This window comes from Pseudorasbora parva, chromosome 24, assembly GCF_024679245.1.
Source record: "Pseudorasbora parva isolate DD20220531a chromosome 24, ASM2467924v1, whole genome shotgun sequence".
Lineage (NCBI taxonomy): Eukaryota > Metazoa > Chordata > Actinopteri > Cypriniformes > Gobionidae > Pseudorasbora > Pseudorasbora parva.
Window position 1 is genome coordinate 35,585,447 of NC_090195.1, and position 19,456 is coordinate 35,604,902.

Here is a 19,456-nt window from a genome sequence, read left to right on the forward strand (position 1 = left end):
AGTCAACAGCTCCAGACCTCCAGACTTCTGTGGCCTTCAGATGAGCTCAAGAACAGCGGAGAGAGCTTCATGGAATGGGTTTCCATGGCCGAGCAGCTCATCCAAGCCTTACATCACCAAGAGCAATGCAAAGTGTGGGATGCAGTGGAGTAAAGTAGCCGCCACTGGACTCTGGTCGCTCAGAGAACACGTCTCACTGCTCTAATCACGCTTCAGTCGGACAATCCCATGGACGAGTCTGGGTTTGGTGATCGCCAGGAGAACGAGACTTGCCTGACTGCATTGAGCCAAGTGTAAAGTTTGGTGTGTGTGTGTGTGTGTGTGTGTGTGGGGGGGGGGGGGGGGGGGGGTTATGGGGTGGAGTTGTTTTTCAGGGGTTGGGCTTGGCCCCTTAGTTCCAGTGAAAGGAACTTTTAATGCTTCAGCATACACAACATTTTGGACAATTTCATGCTCCCAACTTGTGGGATCAGTTTCCTGTCCCAGCATGACTGCGCTCCAGTGCACAAAGCGTCGGTCCATAAAGACATGGATGAGGAGTTTGGTGTGGAGGATCTTGACTGGCCTGCTCAGAGTCCTGAGCTCAACCCGATAGAACAGCTTTGGGATGAATTAGAGCGGAGACTGAGAGCCAGGCCTTCTCGTCCAACATCAGTGCCTGACCTCACAAATGAGCTTCTAGAAGAATGGGCAAAAATCCCCATAAACACACTCCTAAACCTTGAGGAAAGCCTTCCCAGAAGAGCTGGAGCTGTTAGAGAGGGTGGGCCGACTCCAGATTAAACCCTACTGAATGAAGCCTGTTATATCTGGGACAAGAGGCGACCTTAAATTGCTTGCACAAAACTCTTGATCAGCACTTAAAGTTTGTTCATTTGAACCGTTATGCGCAGAGAGTGTGAGGTCTGCTGTCTTGGCCATTAGTTGATTTACTTTTTTGTGTAAGTAATACATTGTCAAACATGTTTAAACTTAAATAGGCTACCTATACAAGTATTTATGTCTCTTTTTTTATTCATTTGTTGTGTTATTGACCTAATGCGTGTCATCGACAAAATGCGCAACCAGATGTTCGAATATTCGTTTTTTTTTTTTTTTTTGAGGGAATATTCAAATGTCATTTGTCGTTTTGACGGCCCTAATGTAAAGGCAGGCGTCCCAAAACTTTTGGCAATACAGTGTACATTTTAATTGGGTGACCTGTGAAGTAAAACAAAATGGCTGGGCTGACCAGGCTCATGTGAGAATCATGGGTTCAGAAAGGGTTTCAGCCATCAAAGGAAGTTTTCCTCATTTCTGTCCAGAACTCCTGAGATTTACTACACACAGCTGGGACTGCCTTCCGCCTTTCTTCAAAAAAATGTGGTGATTAATGGGGTAAGTAGGGGAGGAAAATCTGTCCCAATAAAATCTGAGAGTAAAGTTAAGCATCTCTTTAATGGGATTCTTCAGGACAGGGAGACTAGTTATTTGTCTAAAGAATTGAATGTAGTTTTTTTGGAATCGAATCGGCTTAAGCCAAGGAATCAGGAAAATGTTGTTTCTAGCACTTACACTTTAAAGGGATAGTTCACTTTAAAATTTAAATCCTGTCATCCTTTACTCTCCCTCAAGTTGTTTCAAACCTTTATGAATTTCTTTCTTCAGCTGAACACAAGGGAAGATATTTTGAAGAATGTCAGTAACCAAACAGTTAACTGGAGCCATTGACATCCATTGTAGGAAAAAAAAAAATACTATGGAAGTCAATGGTCATTTTTATGCCATTATCATTATTTTAGATGAAAATGTAGGGCCCTATAATTTCCGCGATCACGGAATCGCGGACGGAATCGCGGAATTGGCATATTAACGCGGAATCTGCATATAAACGCGGAATCTAGTGTTAACGCAGGTTTCCCCGGAATTGTACATATTTGTAATGAAATTCTGTGTCGTGTGGGTTAAGAACGTATGTCTGAGGAAAGTGCAGACGGGGGGAAGCAAATCTCCGCGACACAACCCCTCCCGTCATTTCAGCTCGCCCTTCAAAACAATGAAAGTATGGCGAAGTTGGTCTCCACGGCTCTGCTTTCGGCAGCGAAAAAGTTAAGAAACTCGACGCTAACGGCGGTTTCACACTGCACGCGCAGGCGGCGCAGGCAGCTTTGCGTATGGAGAGCGGGAGCCGCGCGCTCGTTGTGCTCAGGCAGCATTGGTCACGCGCACCTGAGCCGCGCTCGTGTATTGCACAGACAGACAAATATTGTCCATTCTGTCAGATTTTCCGGTGTTCTGCTCGACCCCTGTCATCTCGTGCTTTGATTTATAATGTGCACATTAGGCAGCAATGCATATCTGCTGCAAATGCGACCGTTTTCCCCTCTGTTAGTCTGTTCCAAACATGCATTTAACATGCTGTAGCCTATGGGTAGTTTACATGATAAGTAACCTTAAAGTTAAAATTAAGCATCTAGTTTTAATCATTTAAAGGGGCCTTTGAAGTTGGGGGAAAAACTTCTGGCAGTGTTGTGTTTTCGTGTATTTTTATTTTTCACAGCTCTGGATATCATAATGGTGATTGTTAAACACACAGAACAATTCACTACATGATTTCATGGTGAAATGTTATTTTTTTAATCTTAATTTTCAGCTTTAAATGTTTTACTTAATAGTACTGTATGTAAAAGATGATTCTTATGAATTTTTTTTTTTTAGTTCTTTTTTTTAAAAAAATACTTGAAAGAAAAAGCTACTGGAGCACTTTCATTTTAACTTATATAAACTATTATAATTTATTTTACCGGAAAGTTTAAAGCTAAAAACCATTAATATTTGAAGTACTTGAAGTGCAGTGTTATGCCAAATATCATATTTGTCCTAAAAAGTAAATGTGATGTTTATTTAAACATAAAAGTAAATTTAAGGTCATTCCTATTTTTAGTTTTATGTTCTATTATATTAACATTAAAAGCAAACCCTTTTTTTTAACCAAAATAACAGTAAAGGGTTAAAAAAACTGAATTGCCAAACATTTTAACGGAAAAAAAGGAATCTGCAAAAATTAAAACGGAAAAAACGGAATTTGGGAAAAAATAAAACAGATTTTATAGGGCCCTAAAAATGGTCTCAGAACGACAATATTACCATTTATCGCAATAATTTCTGGGCAAATTTATCGTCCAGCAAAATTTGTTATCGTGACAGGCCTGTGTGTATCCACCTTCATTTTTTGTCCATTTGTGCTTCATCCATGGAGAAACACCGGCTTTTACAGCAAACAAGATAGCAAGCTATTAAACATACATAAGCTTCGAACAGGAAAAGGACAACAGACTTCCGGTTCAAACACGCAATGAATCATGGGTAAATTCGCTAACCAAGAAAAAGGTGGATAGCACGGTAAGTGTTTAAACAGAGAATGCAACCATGCAGGAGTAAGAAGTTGTTGATTGAGCCGCAAGACTCAGAAGCCAGCATTCATAAAATCCCAGCGGTGCCGTAATCGCTCTGACTGATTCAGAAGCACTAAAATACCTTCCGCTCCTTTGAAAACCTAATAGGCTTTAACTGCCCTTGACTGCGTGGCTTTGGCATACCTCCATTTCCATGGTGTCGCGTTAATCTGGTCCTGCTGCTCAAGACTAGCTTCTTAAAAATACCAATGCCACGGGGAATGTGATAAAGAAACTCTAAGCTCTTCACATAATGCCTGCCACTCCAGAGGTCTCCGGACGGCCAATCAAAGCTTTGGAGAGTCCATCATTCCCCGCTGATGCTTTAAGGGGAAAGGCTTTGGCTCCTGAGAACGTCAACGGATGTCGCGCTAGAGCGAAACTAATCAGGACAACAGTTCACAACGTGAGCAGATCATTTACAAATGAAATTTGACCAACGACCAATTTTTAGGTTGCACTCGCCATGATGTGGTGCAGATGTTGTGTCAAATAGGACGTCTATTATTACGTGGAATTCAGAAAGTGCTCTGCGGTTTAACCGAAGCTGAGAGCCTTTCTGTTCTGAAGCTGCTGGAAAAGACGGACTGTGATTGGAAAATGGCAACTTTGGTGTCTTTAAAAATGAGCTTTCCACAGCCATGTCAGCACATTTCCAGAGCTGAACGCACACAAACTGCCCGAGCTCAATGGCTTTCATGCGTGCAGGACGAGGGTTGATGGCAGGGTCACGGTTTATGTGAAATAACCGCCATATCAAGAGCAGATGGTCTGATCTCCGAGAATAGGTTAATATGGTCAGCAGTCGGCCAACTTGCAAGTTATGGAGAAATTATGAGACTGTGAACATTACTTGTCTTTGGTCCAAATTGTCGAATATTCTACTTGTAATTAATATTCAAAATCTAAAACTACTATTAGAATTGTACTGCGTTGATTTGCTGGCTGTAAATGCAGTTTATCTATGAGAAATCCCTCTAAATCTCGCAGTTATAACTCAATCCACTGGGTGCTGCTGTGGAGCGGGTTAATAAGTTGAGTGTATTTTGATCACATAATGTCATCGTCTGCCTCGCGACGCTTGGAATTACTTAAAATGACCATTGAAAATTATCTTACAAAATGGAGCTACTTTTGATAAAATAAATTAATGAAACTGAGTTATCATAAAATCACCAGAACAGCGAGAATCAGATGAAATCCAAACACCAGCCGAATGAGGAAAGGGCATCACTGTGTTCAGGAGTGTGGGTGAGCCCATCTCTACCCCGAGTGAGGGCGAGATTACTTGTGATAGCAAAATGATCTCGAGACAAATGCTTCCTTTAAGTTTCGTCGAGGGTTTAAGAACAGAAAACACAAAGTGCTTCACTTAATCGTTATCTTTGCCTCCGCAACGTCTGTCAGCGGCACGTTTTCTCACCGATAATAATATACAATAATATTATCTTTTCTCTCAAAATGAAAATGAGAAACAATACAAACATGACAACGACAACCATATACCAACTCACGTATAACGTGTGTGTGTGCACTTGTTTATATTACATTGTGAGAACCAAATGTCCCCATAAGGATAGTAAAACCTGAGATCATCAGTCAGCGGTCCTCACTTTTCAAAAGGCTTATATATTTTTACACATACTGTTTAATGTTTTAAAACCTTAAGATATAACATGAGTGTTGTGTACATTGCCTAATCATAAGCTTGTTCAGAAATGCTGACGACATGGGAAAAAAAGTCATTTTTTTCCCCAAAATACCTAATTTAAATAAATGAATATTCAAATATACAAATATATTTTATGAGCCCAAATATTAAAATACAATATTTTGGGAAATTGCCCATCCCTATTATTAAATGGATGCTTTTAACAATCTAAAACCAAACATTGAATATTGTATCAGAATATGCACTAGTTCTGAGTGCACTCGATTTCAAATCACATCTCATTTATTGTATTTACAGAATTTAATCTAGAAGCCTTTCTGCAGCATCCAAATCACATTGGTAGTCAATAACGTCAAAGTCATGCACATTCATACACGGGGGAAAAACCCATATGAAAAATGTCAAGGCTGGCACTAATGCAGAATACTGGCAATAGAGAGAAACAATTCAACAAGATGCCATTATTCACTCTATAGGAAAAAACAGTTCAATGCATTTACGGAAAAGTCACCAAGAAAAGACTTACGATACAAATCACCATTTCCGGTTCTCAGAGGGCAGAAGACACAAAGACCATCTGGCCTATCCAGCATTTAGCACATTAGGGCTGTTTTATTTTTTATTATATTTGAACAGATATTAAATATCAAGCAATGTATTCGAATATATTTCGAATATATATTTGGTTTGGGCATTTTTATTTCGATTGAGGTGTTTATATGGAGCATTTTCATTCGGATTGGACTTTTAAACCGATTACAGTGCTCAATGCAGCGGCTGTTGAAATCATCTTAACAATGAGCGTCCGTTTAGCGTCGATGCTAAGACAGATTTTGCGTGCCTTGGAAGTTTTTCACGAATGTGTCTCGGCCTGAAGGACAGACGCAGGTAATTAATAATAATAGATTTTTTATAACACACTTTTCATTCCGAAGAATTGCACGCACTCAGTCCATCTCTCACTTTCTGTTTTGGCTTATTAAGCGCAAATCTACGGAGCTTCAGTACAAAATCACCATTGTACACATTATATTATCATTACTAACTTATTTAATATTCAGTGCACATGCACAGTGTAAAACGAGAAGGGCATAGTTTAACAAAACAAGAAAATTACATTGTGATGGCTCCTCAATTGCAATATTGCGAAAGATAAACGCTTATCAAACAAGAACAAATGTAGGCGGGGCTTGATTGTGTCTGTGGGGAATTGATTGGGTGGCTGTGGTTTGCTATTGGCCGATCTTATGTGAGTGACAGGTTGCCCCGCCCTCGACATCAGAGAAGAGATGAAGTTATTCTGTATATTCTATATTATATAGATACACCGCTTTGCAGTCATTTGAGTCTTTCCTGTAGCTCAACTAGTAGAGCATGGCGCTAGCAACGCCAAGGTCATGGGTTCGATTCCCAGGGAAAGCAAGAAATGACAACAATGTAAAAATGTGTACCTTGAATGCAATGTAAGTCGCTTTGGATAAAAGCGTCTGCCAAATGCATAAATGTAAATGTAAATGTAAATTTGAAAGTGATTGCAGTATCAGTTTTGGCCACAATCTTACATACACGTCCTTTAAAAACCCAGATTTGGGATGGAAGACATTATAGCACCATTATTGATGTCTCGGCTTCATACGCCACACTCGTTAAAGGAGGCAGCGGGAAAAAAAAAAATTCCCAGTGTACCTTCTGCCACGCTACACTTCACTTAATGAATGTGTTATATGAGGGCAGCGGTACTCTATTTTCTAAGCAAGTGTGCACTTTAGCGAAACACCCGTTTTTGCTCCGTTTCAGAGTTACTCGGGGGGGAAAGTGCTGGTTTTCTGGTAATTAGCATCAGCCACTCTGACAGGAGCAACAGCTCTTAAAGACAGGGAACAAAAACAACACACACGTTCACAGAAGGCTGGAAACGCTCCTGTTTGCTCGGTGTCATGCAGGAATAATGAACTCTGACATGTGACCCCAGCGCAGAGAGAGGCACATGTTTTCTAAATGTCTTAGGAAAGAGCATTACCTCATTCTGAAAGCCTCTGTTTTTTATATTTTTTTTTAGACCTGACTATGCCCTTTCAGCACCTCGCTTTGTTAAACAGTGGTAATTATTCAGAAAACAGATCTGGTTTGCTTGCCATGCCTTCTCAAACAAATGACGTGTTGACAAACCCTATTACCCCAGTTTGGGCTGTGGTTCGAGACACATGAAACAAAGACCCATTTACACCAACTAAAACGATTAGGGTCATCAAATAAAAATTTGAATTTTGAATATTTGTCGAATTTGCACACAAAAAAAGAAAGAAAAAGTTAATTCGAGTTTTTGGTATAGGCGCGTGAGATGACGACGGCGAAACTGAGGCGGTTTGTTTATCGGTGTTGTTAATTTTTTTAAAAAGGTCTTCACTGCAACCCGTCAAAATAAAAGTTTTTGCTTAATTTAAATAAATTGACAGAACTATATTAGGCTCCTGATGTACAGAAGATTTAGCTGCATCTCTATGTGGTAATAATAATAGAATACTACTGATAATAAAAATAACTATGCCTAGCTTATTTTTCACTTGATCTTTTTTATAAACAATGTTAACGTTTAAACCACATGTAGCCTTTAAATGCTTATGTATTATTTACTTATAATGATTATTATAAATAATAAACTCATTGAATACTTTTTTTTAAACAAAACAAAATAAATAAAATAAAAACATTTAGCTGTGGTAACAATTGGTACAGAGAACCGTAAAATGTTTATGGTATCAGTAACGACTACTGAAATTTTGGTACTGTGACATCCCTAATAGACACTAGGATATGCTCCACAAACAACTGGTGCTTTTAAAAAGGGACTAAAAAACAAACCCGTTTAGAAAGTTTTTTAATGTTTAAATTGCTTTGTGTTTACATTTTTGTGTTGATTTTAATTTCATTCTTAATTGCTCTAATTGCTTTATTTTATTTCCTCCCTTTGTAGCACTTTGATGATTTAAGGTAAACAGGTTGGGAAACACTGGAATAGACAACAGCTTCACTATACAGGTATTTGCAGCAATTTTTGGTAAACCGTACAGCATAGTGTGCATTGATTATTATATCAACCGCATTTACGGTGACATTTTAAAATGGAGAGTGATGGAGATGCAACATTGTAATGTTACTCTCTTCTTGTATTTAGCCCCGAGATATTCCTTACTATCATAGTCAAATGTGACTGTACACCAATTTTCTATTAAATAAGTGTTATTAAATAAGCTATATTTTAGTTTAGTAATATTTATTGAATATTTTGAGGATATCTTTTGGTACTAAATACTATTTGTGCAATAATTATGGTCCATTAATGACCACTTAATTTTTTATTTTAATATTATTTATATTACAATTAGTGTAGTAATCAAGGTTAAAAGAGAAATCCAATGCAAAGAGGCCAATTAGAGTCATTTTGTGGCCAGAAAAATAATAATTTTCATTTGTAATGTCATTATCCGCAAAGTGCCTGTATGGCTCTGTAATAAATAATAGTCAAGTTGATTAAAGTATTGCAGATCATAACTGCTTACTTATTTGTAGGTTTTACATTTGAATACATGTTAGACATGGTCAAATACTAGATTTCTTTAAATGTGAAATTTTAAACGTTAAAATACGGTTCTAATCGCAAGAAAGCTCGTCAGAATGACCGCTAGTCTCAAACTGTAAACATTTAGTTCATTCAAGAATTTTAATTCTGCATTTACCCTCATGTTGTTTTCGCGCATCACGCAATCATCTGAATGTCTTACTACAGTATGTGCGTCGTGATAAATATATTCATCACATAAATCCATTGTATCTCTTCAGAAGACTTGAAGACTAAAGATTTGGATTAGACACTCGATTAGTTATTTTTACACGCCTTTATGACATTCTTTGCATCTTTTAAGATTGAGAGGAATGGACTTTAAAAAAATGGAGGGACAGAAATCCCTCAGGTTTCATAAAGAATATCTCCATTTGTGTTTGGAAGTTAAACGGAAAACGACATGATGGCGAGTATATGATGACAGAGTTTGCGTTTGTGATAGCCTACATTTGTTAATGTGTGTTTGGGTGAATTATACCTTATAAATAGGGCCGGCTACAGCAAGTTGAGCCTTGGATAAAAGAACTCTATATCGCGAACCAGATTTCCATCAACGATACATATCGTCATGTTTTTATATCGTGATATATCGTTTAATGATATATCGTTACACCCCTAGCTTTTAATAGCTCCATCTATTTATTATCAAACACATCCTGCAATTTAGCAACAGTAGACTGCATTTTACAATAATCACCGATTGAGCCGATTCTGGCGTTGAGTTTGAGGTTTAGGGGAACCAATGCTCAGCTGCGAAGGGAAGTAAGTTGTGCAAGACGAAACGCTGCATTTTTAATAGTTTTACCTCATATCTATTTATAATTCTTGGCAACCAGAATCAAAAATACAATTAGATTAATATCCCAGGCCTGAAGTGTAACAAGACTTAACCTTTGTTGGCCATCATGGTCACTCATTAATCAGGGACTGTCGTATCATGCGCGCTGTAGCTCCGCGTGAGAGATCACCATCTCTCTCTTCTAGTTTTCAACTAGCAAAAACGTAACGCATAGCCTACGTAGTTTAATATTATTGCTTATTCACCTTATTTTTGAAAGAAATAACAACAGTTGACTGCAAACAACAGCGGGTGCAGCACCCAGAAGCCCGTCTGCAAAACGCACACACAGCATTACGCATAACGCGTAAGCATTATATAGAGAATTTATCGTGATAATTATCGTTATATCACCCAGCCCTAACTTGGGGCACGGGTGTTTTGTTCATCAAACGCGTACGAGAGCTGAATGTGGATGCAAGGTGCCCTACGACCTTTACCCCCCACCGAAGAATGACGAATCCCTTTGCCTGTGGTTTTAACTTTTAAGCTTTAAATTTGAAGAAACCACAGAAGCGACCGTATGTTTGTTCTTTTCATTTTGTGCACACAAGACCTACAGAAGACCATCCGATACCAGAAAAGTGGCTGGGCTACGAAGTCCCGAAGTTTGAATTGCTACGCAAGGCAATGTTAAAGGAACTGTATGTATATCACTGACAACAGTATATTGTCATTTACTATATTGTATTTTTTCCATCCCTACTAGTAAAAATTAAAAAAATTGGAAGCAATAAATGCAATATAATTATTTGAATGAGCACTAAAACAGGTGTTGCTATATTAGCTTGGTGCTAACATAGTTTAAAGTAGTCTAGGTATGTTTTCTGTTAACTATGTCCTCGTACGTTATATGGCCACTTCATGTCATCTTCCCACTCGTGAATAGTTTGAGGGTGTGGCACTGACCAGCCATTTCGTTTATGTAGCGATTTTTTGGAAATGTTCCCACGACGTAGTTCCCTAATTTTGTTCAGATAACATTAGTTAGCCCAGGGAAGCGAGGAAACGGAAGTGCCGCACAAAAACCGGAAGTTGGACCCATGTTTACTTCCGCATTCGAAAATAAGGTGAATAGAAAGAGCTGGCAATATACAATTCGCACTATAACGTCTATGTAGTGATTATAAATAGTAAGTGTGTTTTCTTCAGTTCTCCAGTACTGACAGCAGATAGCATCAGAGCTTATCGATACTGCGGCCTTTCATAATTTGGCACTGGGGCGCATTTATGCTGCCTTCACGTGCTATTGGAAGTTTCCCACTTCGGAAGTCGTGATTACGAGCTTTGTTGTCGGAGAGAGAATGGAGGACGCCAGGTTCATACTTTTGTGCGTCTTTGGAAAATGTAAATTTACACTATAACCATTTCAGTAATTTCCCAGAAAATCATAGACTCACTGGCAAACACAATAGCACAACATGAAAGCATATCGTTTATAATCACATTCACACTAAAGGCATAATGAAGACAATAAAGGCTGCTTAAGACTAAAATGGTAATAGTTTTCAGTCAGCCATGATCCTATTGTTTAGCTACTTCACCACACTATCTAGATAGTCAGCTTGCTCACTATTCTGGAATGATGGTCAACTAGATGCGATTTTCGATGTGTTTAAAATACACAATATGCTTCAAATGATTATTAATTTATGTAAATATGTACTACTTTAAAGACAAGACAATGAAACTGTCGTTGAAAAAAAACGAATAAAACTCCTGCCACAGCAGAAATTCGTCTCCCAACCGCCATTTTGAAGGGTTATGCCACGGCCATCTCGGGAACTTGGGTATCCTAAATTATTTCCGAACTTCCCAGTGACATCAGAGGGCGTTCATGCGCAATTTTTACCTTGAAAACTCGTATTTACGATAATTCAGATAGCATGTGAAGGCAGCATTAAAACCGGGTCTCGTTATCCATCCCTAAATATATCAGGGCTTTGTTCTAAAAAGTAGGCAATTTAAATTGGTATATAGACTGTCGTGGGACAGGAAATTTACACTGGCACTCAGATCATCATCGCCTCTGTCTGACACTCGAGCACTAAAGGGGCTTCAATAACAAACTTGGCTTTCACATGACATCTCCGGCATCCGCTCCGTTGCCAGCAGATGTTGCCACCGGGCTTTGAGACCAATACAACATGAATGGCACAACAATGATGTCATGCTATCCCACTCGGCTGCTAGAGCCGCGATTCTCTGGGAAAGAGCAGAGACTGGGAATATATAAATCACACCGCACAGATCCGTCAATCAAGCGGCAGAACTCAGCCAGAAACGAAAGAGCCTCTGGATTTTTGGGAGAAGGGTGAGAGATTCTCAGCCGATGACATGCTGCTCAAGACAACAGTGAGACTGTGGTGTCATGCATTTTTACACCGCAAACACATTTCTCCCAAATGTCAGACCTTAATTAAAAGATAACAAGGACTCAAAGAGATCAACACTGAAGGAACACGTTTTAAGGCCCTTTCACACCGGAAGCGTAATGAAAAAGCAAAACGAATATTTCGCATGTGAATATTTTGCGTCAAAACCATTCACATCAGCCGCGACACGAATTTGCGACATTTCAGAGCTCCAACATTACAAAACATTCGCGGTGACAGCTGAGAAAACACGGGCACTTCATCATTAGTGAAGACGAGCTTTTCATTTTATTTAAAGGACCGAAAATAAGGATTTGGGAGCAGCCAGTCTTATAGAACAGAGTCTGAAGGGGAGGATGCTAATCTTGAACAGGAGCTAAAACTTTATCATGGCCGGTTCTGCACTTACTTTCTTAAGTCTGTGGGACAATTTGAGGATCTCCTCCAGAGACGGAAGCGCATCTGACGAGACAAACCGCGCACTTCAGGAACCAATCGATCCGAGCAGATGTTTCCAGTCGAGTCACAATGTGAACATTTCAGTGCCACAGACGTACTGATGGCAACACGTTCACTTTCCATAATCGCGGATTCGCGGACACAATGTTTAGAAAAAAATCAACAATTTATAAAAGGTTATAAGCTATTGCTGTCTGTAGCATACAGTGGGCAAACACAGCAGCAGCTGCAATCTCATGAGAAACGCCATGCCTGGCGAAGGTTAAAGTTGACTGAATAGCTCGACATCAACTGGACATTTTGTCACCTTTGTTTCCTTGTGTGTGATTGGTTGAAACCGTTTTTTGTAACCGCTAGAGTAAAAAAAATCAACATCGAAACAAAAAAAATAAATGTCGTTTTTTCGCCGCAGCACATTCGCGTTCGGTGTGGAAGTGCTCATTACACAAACAGCTGATCGAAATATAAAACCATTGCGCAAGTTATCCGCACGTCAAAATCGCGTCCGGCGTAAAAGGACCTTTCTGCATTACAATCTTTTAATTTAGTGCTCTAGAAAATCAGTTGTAAATTGTGTCATTGATTCCTCCTGTGGTTGGCCAGCCGTCAGACCGCCGTTCATCTTCACACACAGATGAAGATATTAGTGTTGAAATCCGATGGCTCAGAAAGGCCTTCATTGACACCAATGTCATTTCCTCTCTCAAGACCCATAAAGGCACTAAAGACGTCGATACAAAGCCCATCTCACTACAGCGGCTCTACAATCATTTATGAAGAGATGAGAATAGTTTGTGTGCAAAACCCCCCAAAATAACGACTTATATAGTGATGTCCGATTTCAAAACAAAGCTTCGAACCGTTATGAGTCAGTGAATCGATTCATGATTCATAACGGTTCGAATCTTTGTTTTGTTGGTGTCAATGAAGGCCTTTCTGTGCCATCGGATTTCAACAAAAAATATCTTAATTTGTGTCTGAAGATGAACAGAGGTCTGACGGGTGTTGAAAGACATTAGGGTAAGTAATTAATAACAATTTACATTTTTGGGTGAACTATCCCTTTAAATCAATGCATGAGTGCCGTGCATTTCAGTTCATTTAGAGGTTTAAAATTAAATATTTTAACACCAGGAAACTGTATCTGGCACACTGCCATTAACAAATCTGTAATGGTATTAAGAAACTTGGCACGCTAGATACAATGTCACCCAAATGTTTGAAAAATTACACTTCTCATGTTACACAGTCCAATATCTCAGGCAGAATGTGTTCCCGTACAGACGCTTGTGGATCTAAAGCGTTTGGCCGACGCCACGCACAATGGTGGAGGATTGGTTCTGATCCGACACGAATGGGTGTTCCCAGAGGAATGCAGTACAGCGGCCCTGCAATTATCCACATTTGAGCCTCTAGAAACCACAGCACTGCTCCAGTTTCACCTCATGCACTGAGACACATCTAACATTTAATAGAAAGGTGAAATTCTGGCTGAAAGAAAATCAAACATGTGGACACTGAGCTATCTTAGTTTTAATGGATTGTCAGTGTTGGATGATGTGTTGTCTTGTGTAAATAAATTGGGTATATGTTTTTAGAAAGGCATGACCAGGGACAGGGGTTGCAAATTAGCCTATTGGCTAGAAACCTTTTATGTAGGGCTGGGCGATATGGCCCCCCCAAAAAATCCCCGATTTTTTCACCAAAAATTCGATTTACGATTTAAAACGATTTTTTTCCCCCTCCTACTTAAAATCAATCTGCAGATGACAAAGAAATTGTTCAAAACAAGTTTTAACTTTATTTTGTTTAGGTAAAATTAAATATTTGCGGCTTGGTAGAAGTGCCACCTGGGGTGCAAAACTTTCAGCATGTGAATAATCCCCAACTATTCCACAGTATAAATGGGCACCTTATCTTTTGCAATATACAGTATACATATCAAAGGTTTATGAATTGATATGCAGATAAAATTAACTTTTATTAACAACAGTAATGTGCAAAAAAAGTATAGGGAAAATTTAAATGTTATGCTCTTATTAAATATAGATTAGCGTTGTTCTTCAATAGTCTCACACTGAACTGACTGACAGCTTCAGTGATTATTAAAGGAGCTCTTTACTTTACTGTAATTTAGTCACAATTTGAAGAAAAGTTTAGTTTTTCCTGAGACTGTGACTTCGTACTTTTCTCCATACATTAGGGAGTGGAAATCGCTAATAAATCAATAAGTGCTCTTCTGCTGGTTATAGTGGTGGGCATTTCATATCTTTTTTTAAATAAAAATGCTACAAAATGGATTACACATTTTTAAAAAATAAACTAAAAAAAACATTCCACTATTTCTTTCACAAGACCCCCTTTAAACGTTTAGTTTTACAAACCATCACATTAAAAATAACATTACAATCGGATATTTAGAGCTTTGAAGTGCTGGAAATAAGTGTGAAGCTCTTGAAAACCATTGGAAAGTGCTTGAATTTTAATCTCAAAAGGTTGTACGAATCCTGAGATAAATAATAACAACAACAACAACATTAAATCCATGTGGTTTTACTACAGTAAATCATGGTGAATGTTGGTGATTTTTGACTGAAACCCCTGACCTTCGCTCAGCTCTGTTTGATCTCATCTGATATCTGTGGTTTATAACAGAATTGTGCGCCGACCGCTTCCACTAGATCACAGTAGCGATGGTGTGTTGATTTAAACGGTCTCTCACTGGATCACCAGCGCTGTGTATCGTGTCTGTCACGAGATTGGCCCGTGTGTGAGCTCGCGCTGCGTTCGTGTCAGCGCAGCTTTAAATGAGTAGGCTATAGCGCCTAGCGCGGTTCCGTTCAGACTTCAAACACACTTTGCAGCGGGGTATTGTAAATTGTTCTGTGAAAAACTGAATGTAGACGCTATCCTTGTTGTTTGTGTACCTCTGTGGCAAACGCGCGCGGGGAGTGCTGAGCCATTACGGGAGCCCAGAGGGGAGCGTCGGCGGATTTTAAAGAGAAAACCGATTTTCATTCACAAAAATCGTCGTAAACTAAAAACTCGAATTAATCCATAAAATCGATTTATCGCCCAGCCCTACTTTTATGCAACACATCTACACTTTTTTTGTAGGGGTGTGTGAACCTACACTGGTTTCACGGTTTGGTTACGATTATCATGTCATTGATTGGGTTCAATTCGATATCACGATGCATCACGATTCACTGCATCCGTATACAATTTTTTAAGTGAGTTATATGAACTGAACCTTTAATTTTACCTGCTCAAAGAAAACACGCTTCTTAAATATATCAAACAAAACTCAAGTCTGGGCACAGAAGACAACAGGAGCATTTGGAGCAAATACACAACATACTAAAAGCCTGGTCTGGGTCAGGGCCGCATTAAGACTATAAGGGGCCCCTGGGCTTTTACCTCCTGAGGGCCCCTTCATCCATTGGACCTGCTTAATTAATCGTTAAAAGTTATGGTCCCACCCCTTTTACCCCACCAGGTGGCAACAAGTGACTGTTAAAAATGCATTTGTCATTGAATCATTTTCAATTTTATTCAGTCTTTTTAATCACAAAGCCTTTTATTTTATGGGAATAAATGGTAACATCCAAATCTATAGGTCTGTTATATAAAATACACAAATATAAGTGAAAAAGCGCATTTCCATAAGGTACTTAAAGACACCATTGAATAGGAACTAAAATGTGCTTTTAAAAAAAAAAAATACAGAGATAGTATGTTAAAAACACATTTTAGTTCATATTCATGGCGTCTCAAAATGTTCTTAAGATTATAGGAAATGTGTATGATAAGGCCTATTTAATTATGTAGCCTATGCAGAATCTTTTGTATCAACGTTGCCATACATAAAAAAATATTATATTCCACAGCTCTAGTGTGGTGGCTAGTTAACTACTGGGAGCTTAACTAAGTTGTTAAGTTTAAAAGGAGTTCATTATTTTGATAGACTATCATATCTAGCTACTGCTGCTACTGTATCACAACCTAGCGGTACATGGTGGTGATTCCTCTTCCCCTTCACCGTCACTGTTCTGACGTTCTACTTTATCTTGCGCTGTTTTTCTGTTTTGCGCACTACTTTTATATTACGAGACATTGCTTTCACACAGTGGCGGAGCCAGGATTTTTTTTTATAGGGGTGGCCGGGCAGGGGCCAGCATCCATTCTGCGGTGGCACAGAAACCTTTGTTATTTCAACATAAAAGTTAGTTTGACTATTATATACTGGACTGTTTTAGTGCCTACAACACAAATGAATACATTTAATGTGTACTTGATTTTAATTGAGATAGTATAGTGAATTAGATCATGGAATATTGAGTGAATTTGACATTTTTTTTCTTGTTATTCCCCACCTCCAGGCAAGGGGCTTACATTATAGCTAAAGTTTAACTTGCTCAGTCAGCCTAAATTATTCAATCTTCTTTGAATTTTATATAATCAATGAACTCTTCAACAGTTCTGAGTTAGTCTGTAAGACTGAATGTAGTAAAGTAAAGACTTTCTGTTGTCAAAATAAATAATTGCAACAGTTCTGTCAAAAATTAAACTCAGTAAAAGAAAGAAAGTGTGTTCTCTATTGATGTGTGCTCTCTACTGAAGGTGTGCTGTGTCAGACAACACAGCACACCTTCAGGGGGTCTAGTGGAGTTCATGCCTCGACAGGTCAGCAAAAGGGAGACCAACACAATATTAATATATAATGTTATGCCTGATCGGTGTACATATTTGGGCTAACTAGACTCTAAATGGCAATATCTAGATAATGTGATTCTCATAATGAAAACCAGAATCCTTACCCTTTTGGCAGCCACTGAAATCACACACTAAAGTGAAAATGAGCATAGCCATCAAAATAAACAGCCAATCCCGAGTTATTCAAGTTTACCTTTGGGAAACAGATTGGGGAGATTGGTAAAACATGCTCGACATAGGACAAATCAGTGACTTTCTCTTGCTTAATTGCTCTCAGACGAAATCGCTTGGCCTAATCAGGCGGTGGCAGACGTCCAGACAGTGGCACTCTGGCCATTAATCCTGATGTGTTTTGCAAACAAACGGATCAGATGGCCTGCTGATATTACATGTGCAAGAGTTTGCCTTAATGGGCTGTCAGATCATTCTGGATAAATACTTAAAGGGTTACTTGTACTCATGCACAAGCTTCAGTAATCATCTCTATATTTATGCATTGACCATCCAGCTCAATTAGCACATTTCTGATATTAGAGAAATTAAAGCTGGTTGTGCATGGGTGTAAAATAATACACATGCTGCACACATCTTTTTGTGCTTGCATTGCATATCGTCAGTAAAATCAGAGCAGTGTTTTCATAGCGTTGAGCTCCTACAGAGACTTGGCAAAGCACATATTGTGCCATGTATGACTTACTCGCTGATTTAAAAACCACTGAGCCCTGGCATCTGCGCCAGGGCCATCAAACTGCTCCGTTTTCCCATCATGTCATCCAACTTGAGTACATTAAAGCACTGCATGCAAAACTTTATAGGGTGTTTCATTAAATGTCTCTCACTGTGCAGTACAAGGGGAGATCAATGCGTCTGAAACAGCACAGCAATGTGCATGTATTTGAAGCCATGCATCAGCCATTTGCATGCAATAAACAATAAAATGGTAGATCCAGATACAATAATGCACAGGGATTCTTGTGTAAACGTTTTCAATTCACACATATTACGCAGACATTTAATATAACATGCAAAAAGAGCACTTATTTAAAGCATCGGGTATCATTAGAAGACAGAACATATGGCTTGAGAACAAAATGAATACTTTTAAATTCACAAAAAGGTGAAAGTAAACCTTTTCAGAGTGAAATATTATATTTATATTAATATATTTGATTTTATTAATAACGCACTTTTCATTGAGAAGAATCTCAAAGTGCAACAATAGAAAAAAGGAAAAATAACAAATGAATAAAAAGTAAAACATTTAATTAAATTGAATAATACAAACAATCAACACATAAAAGCCTTTCTGAACAGAAGTCTTCAGTTCAGCTTTACATTGGTCCAGGCTCTGTACTATATATATATATATATATATATATATATATATATATATATATATATATATATATATATATATATATATATATATATATATATATAAGCACGAGCATCACACAAATAAAACCAACTTGTGACACAACTGACACACACACACACGTTTGTTTCACTATATTAGTGAGGACATTACATAGACTTCCACAGATTTTATATCAGGTTAATGATACTTTCCAACCCAACCCCTATCCCTAAACCTACCCATCACAAACATGTGCAAATCAATAGATTTAAATAAAAACTTGTTTTGGCCGATTTAAGCCTTTCTAACTAACTTAGTGAGGACCAATCAAATGTCCTCACTAGTGAGTTGTTTTCATATTTTACTATTAAAGTGAGGACATTTGTGCCCTCACAAGTATTGCTAAACAAGGAACACACACACACACACACACACACACACACACACACACACACACACACACACACACACACACACACAGGTAGAACTCACCTGCCCAACTCTTTACCGGGGATGACGTCATAGCGTTCGGTAAACGGCTCGCTCCGGATGGCGGTTCGGATCTCACGCAGCAGCCCGGAGCGGTTCTGACCGGACTCACACCGAACACGGCCTCGGGACTCGGTCGTTCGCGGACATTCGGGAATCATAACGGCTGCTGTAAACGTCAATCTGGATTATTAGTGTAATTTACTTATGCCTGCAAACCGAATCCAACAGGTGACCGTTACACTATCGCACTCTACCTCACTTAATAAAACTCCCTGAATTTTGACCTAACATTTACAACATGGACGCGTGTCTAAAATATCAACTGTTGATACGTTCATCTTCGATTAAAACTCCTCCTGAGTGCATAAAACGCGTTAGTTTAGGGCTCAGGCGAGGATGACGACAGCTCTCCTCTTCAGCTCGTTTGCCGCTTCTAGCGCGAGTCAACGCCAAGCTGCTCTCAGACTTCAGTTGCCGGGGCAACGGGTGTG

General features: G+C 38.8%; 1 protein-coding gene across 1 annotated transcript in view; it reads right to left on the bottom strand.

Annotated features, from left to right (window-relative positions):
* stk17a (serine/threonine kinase 17a) overlaps positions 1-19,429 on the bottom strand; it is a 71,414-nt gene extending 51,985 nt beyond the window's left edge. Inside the window, exon 1 of the mRNA XM_067434651.1 lies at positions 18,966-19,429. Within this exon, the coding sequence (XP_067290752.1) occupies positions 18,966-19,123 (158 nt within the window). The 5' untranslated portion in view covers positions 19,124-19,429. The remainder of the gene's footprint in view (positions 1-18,965) is intronic.
* Positions 19,430-19,456: the final 27 nt, after the last annotated feature.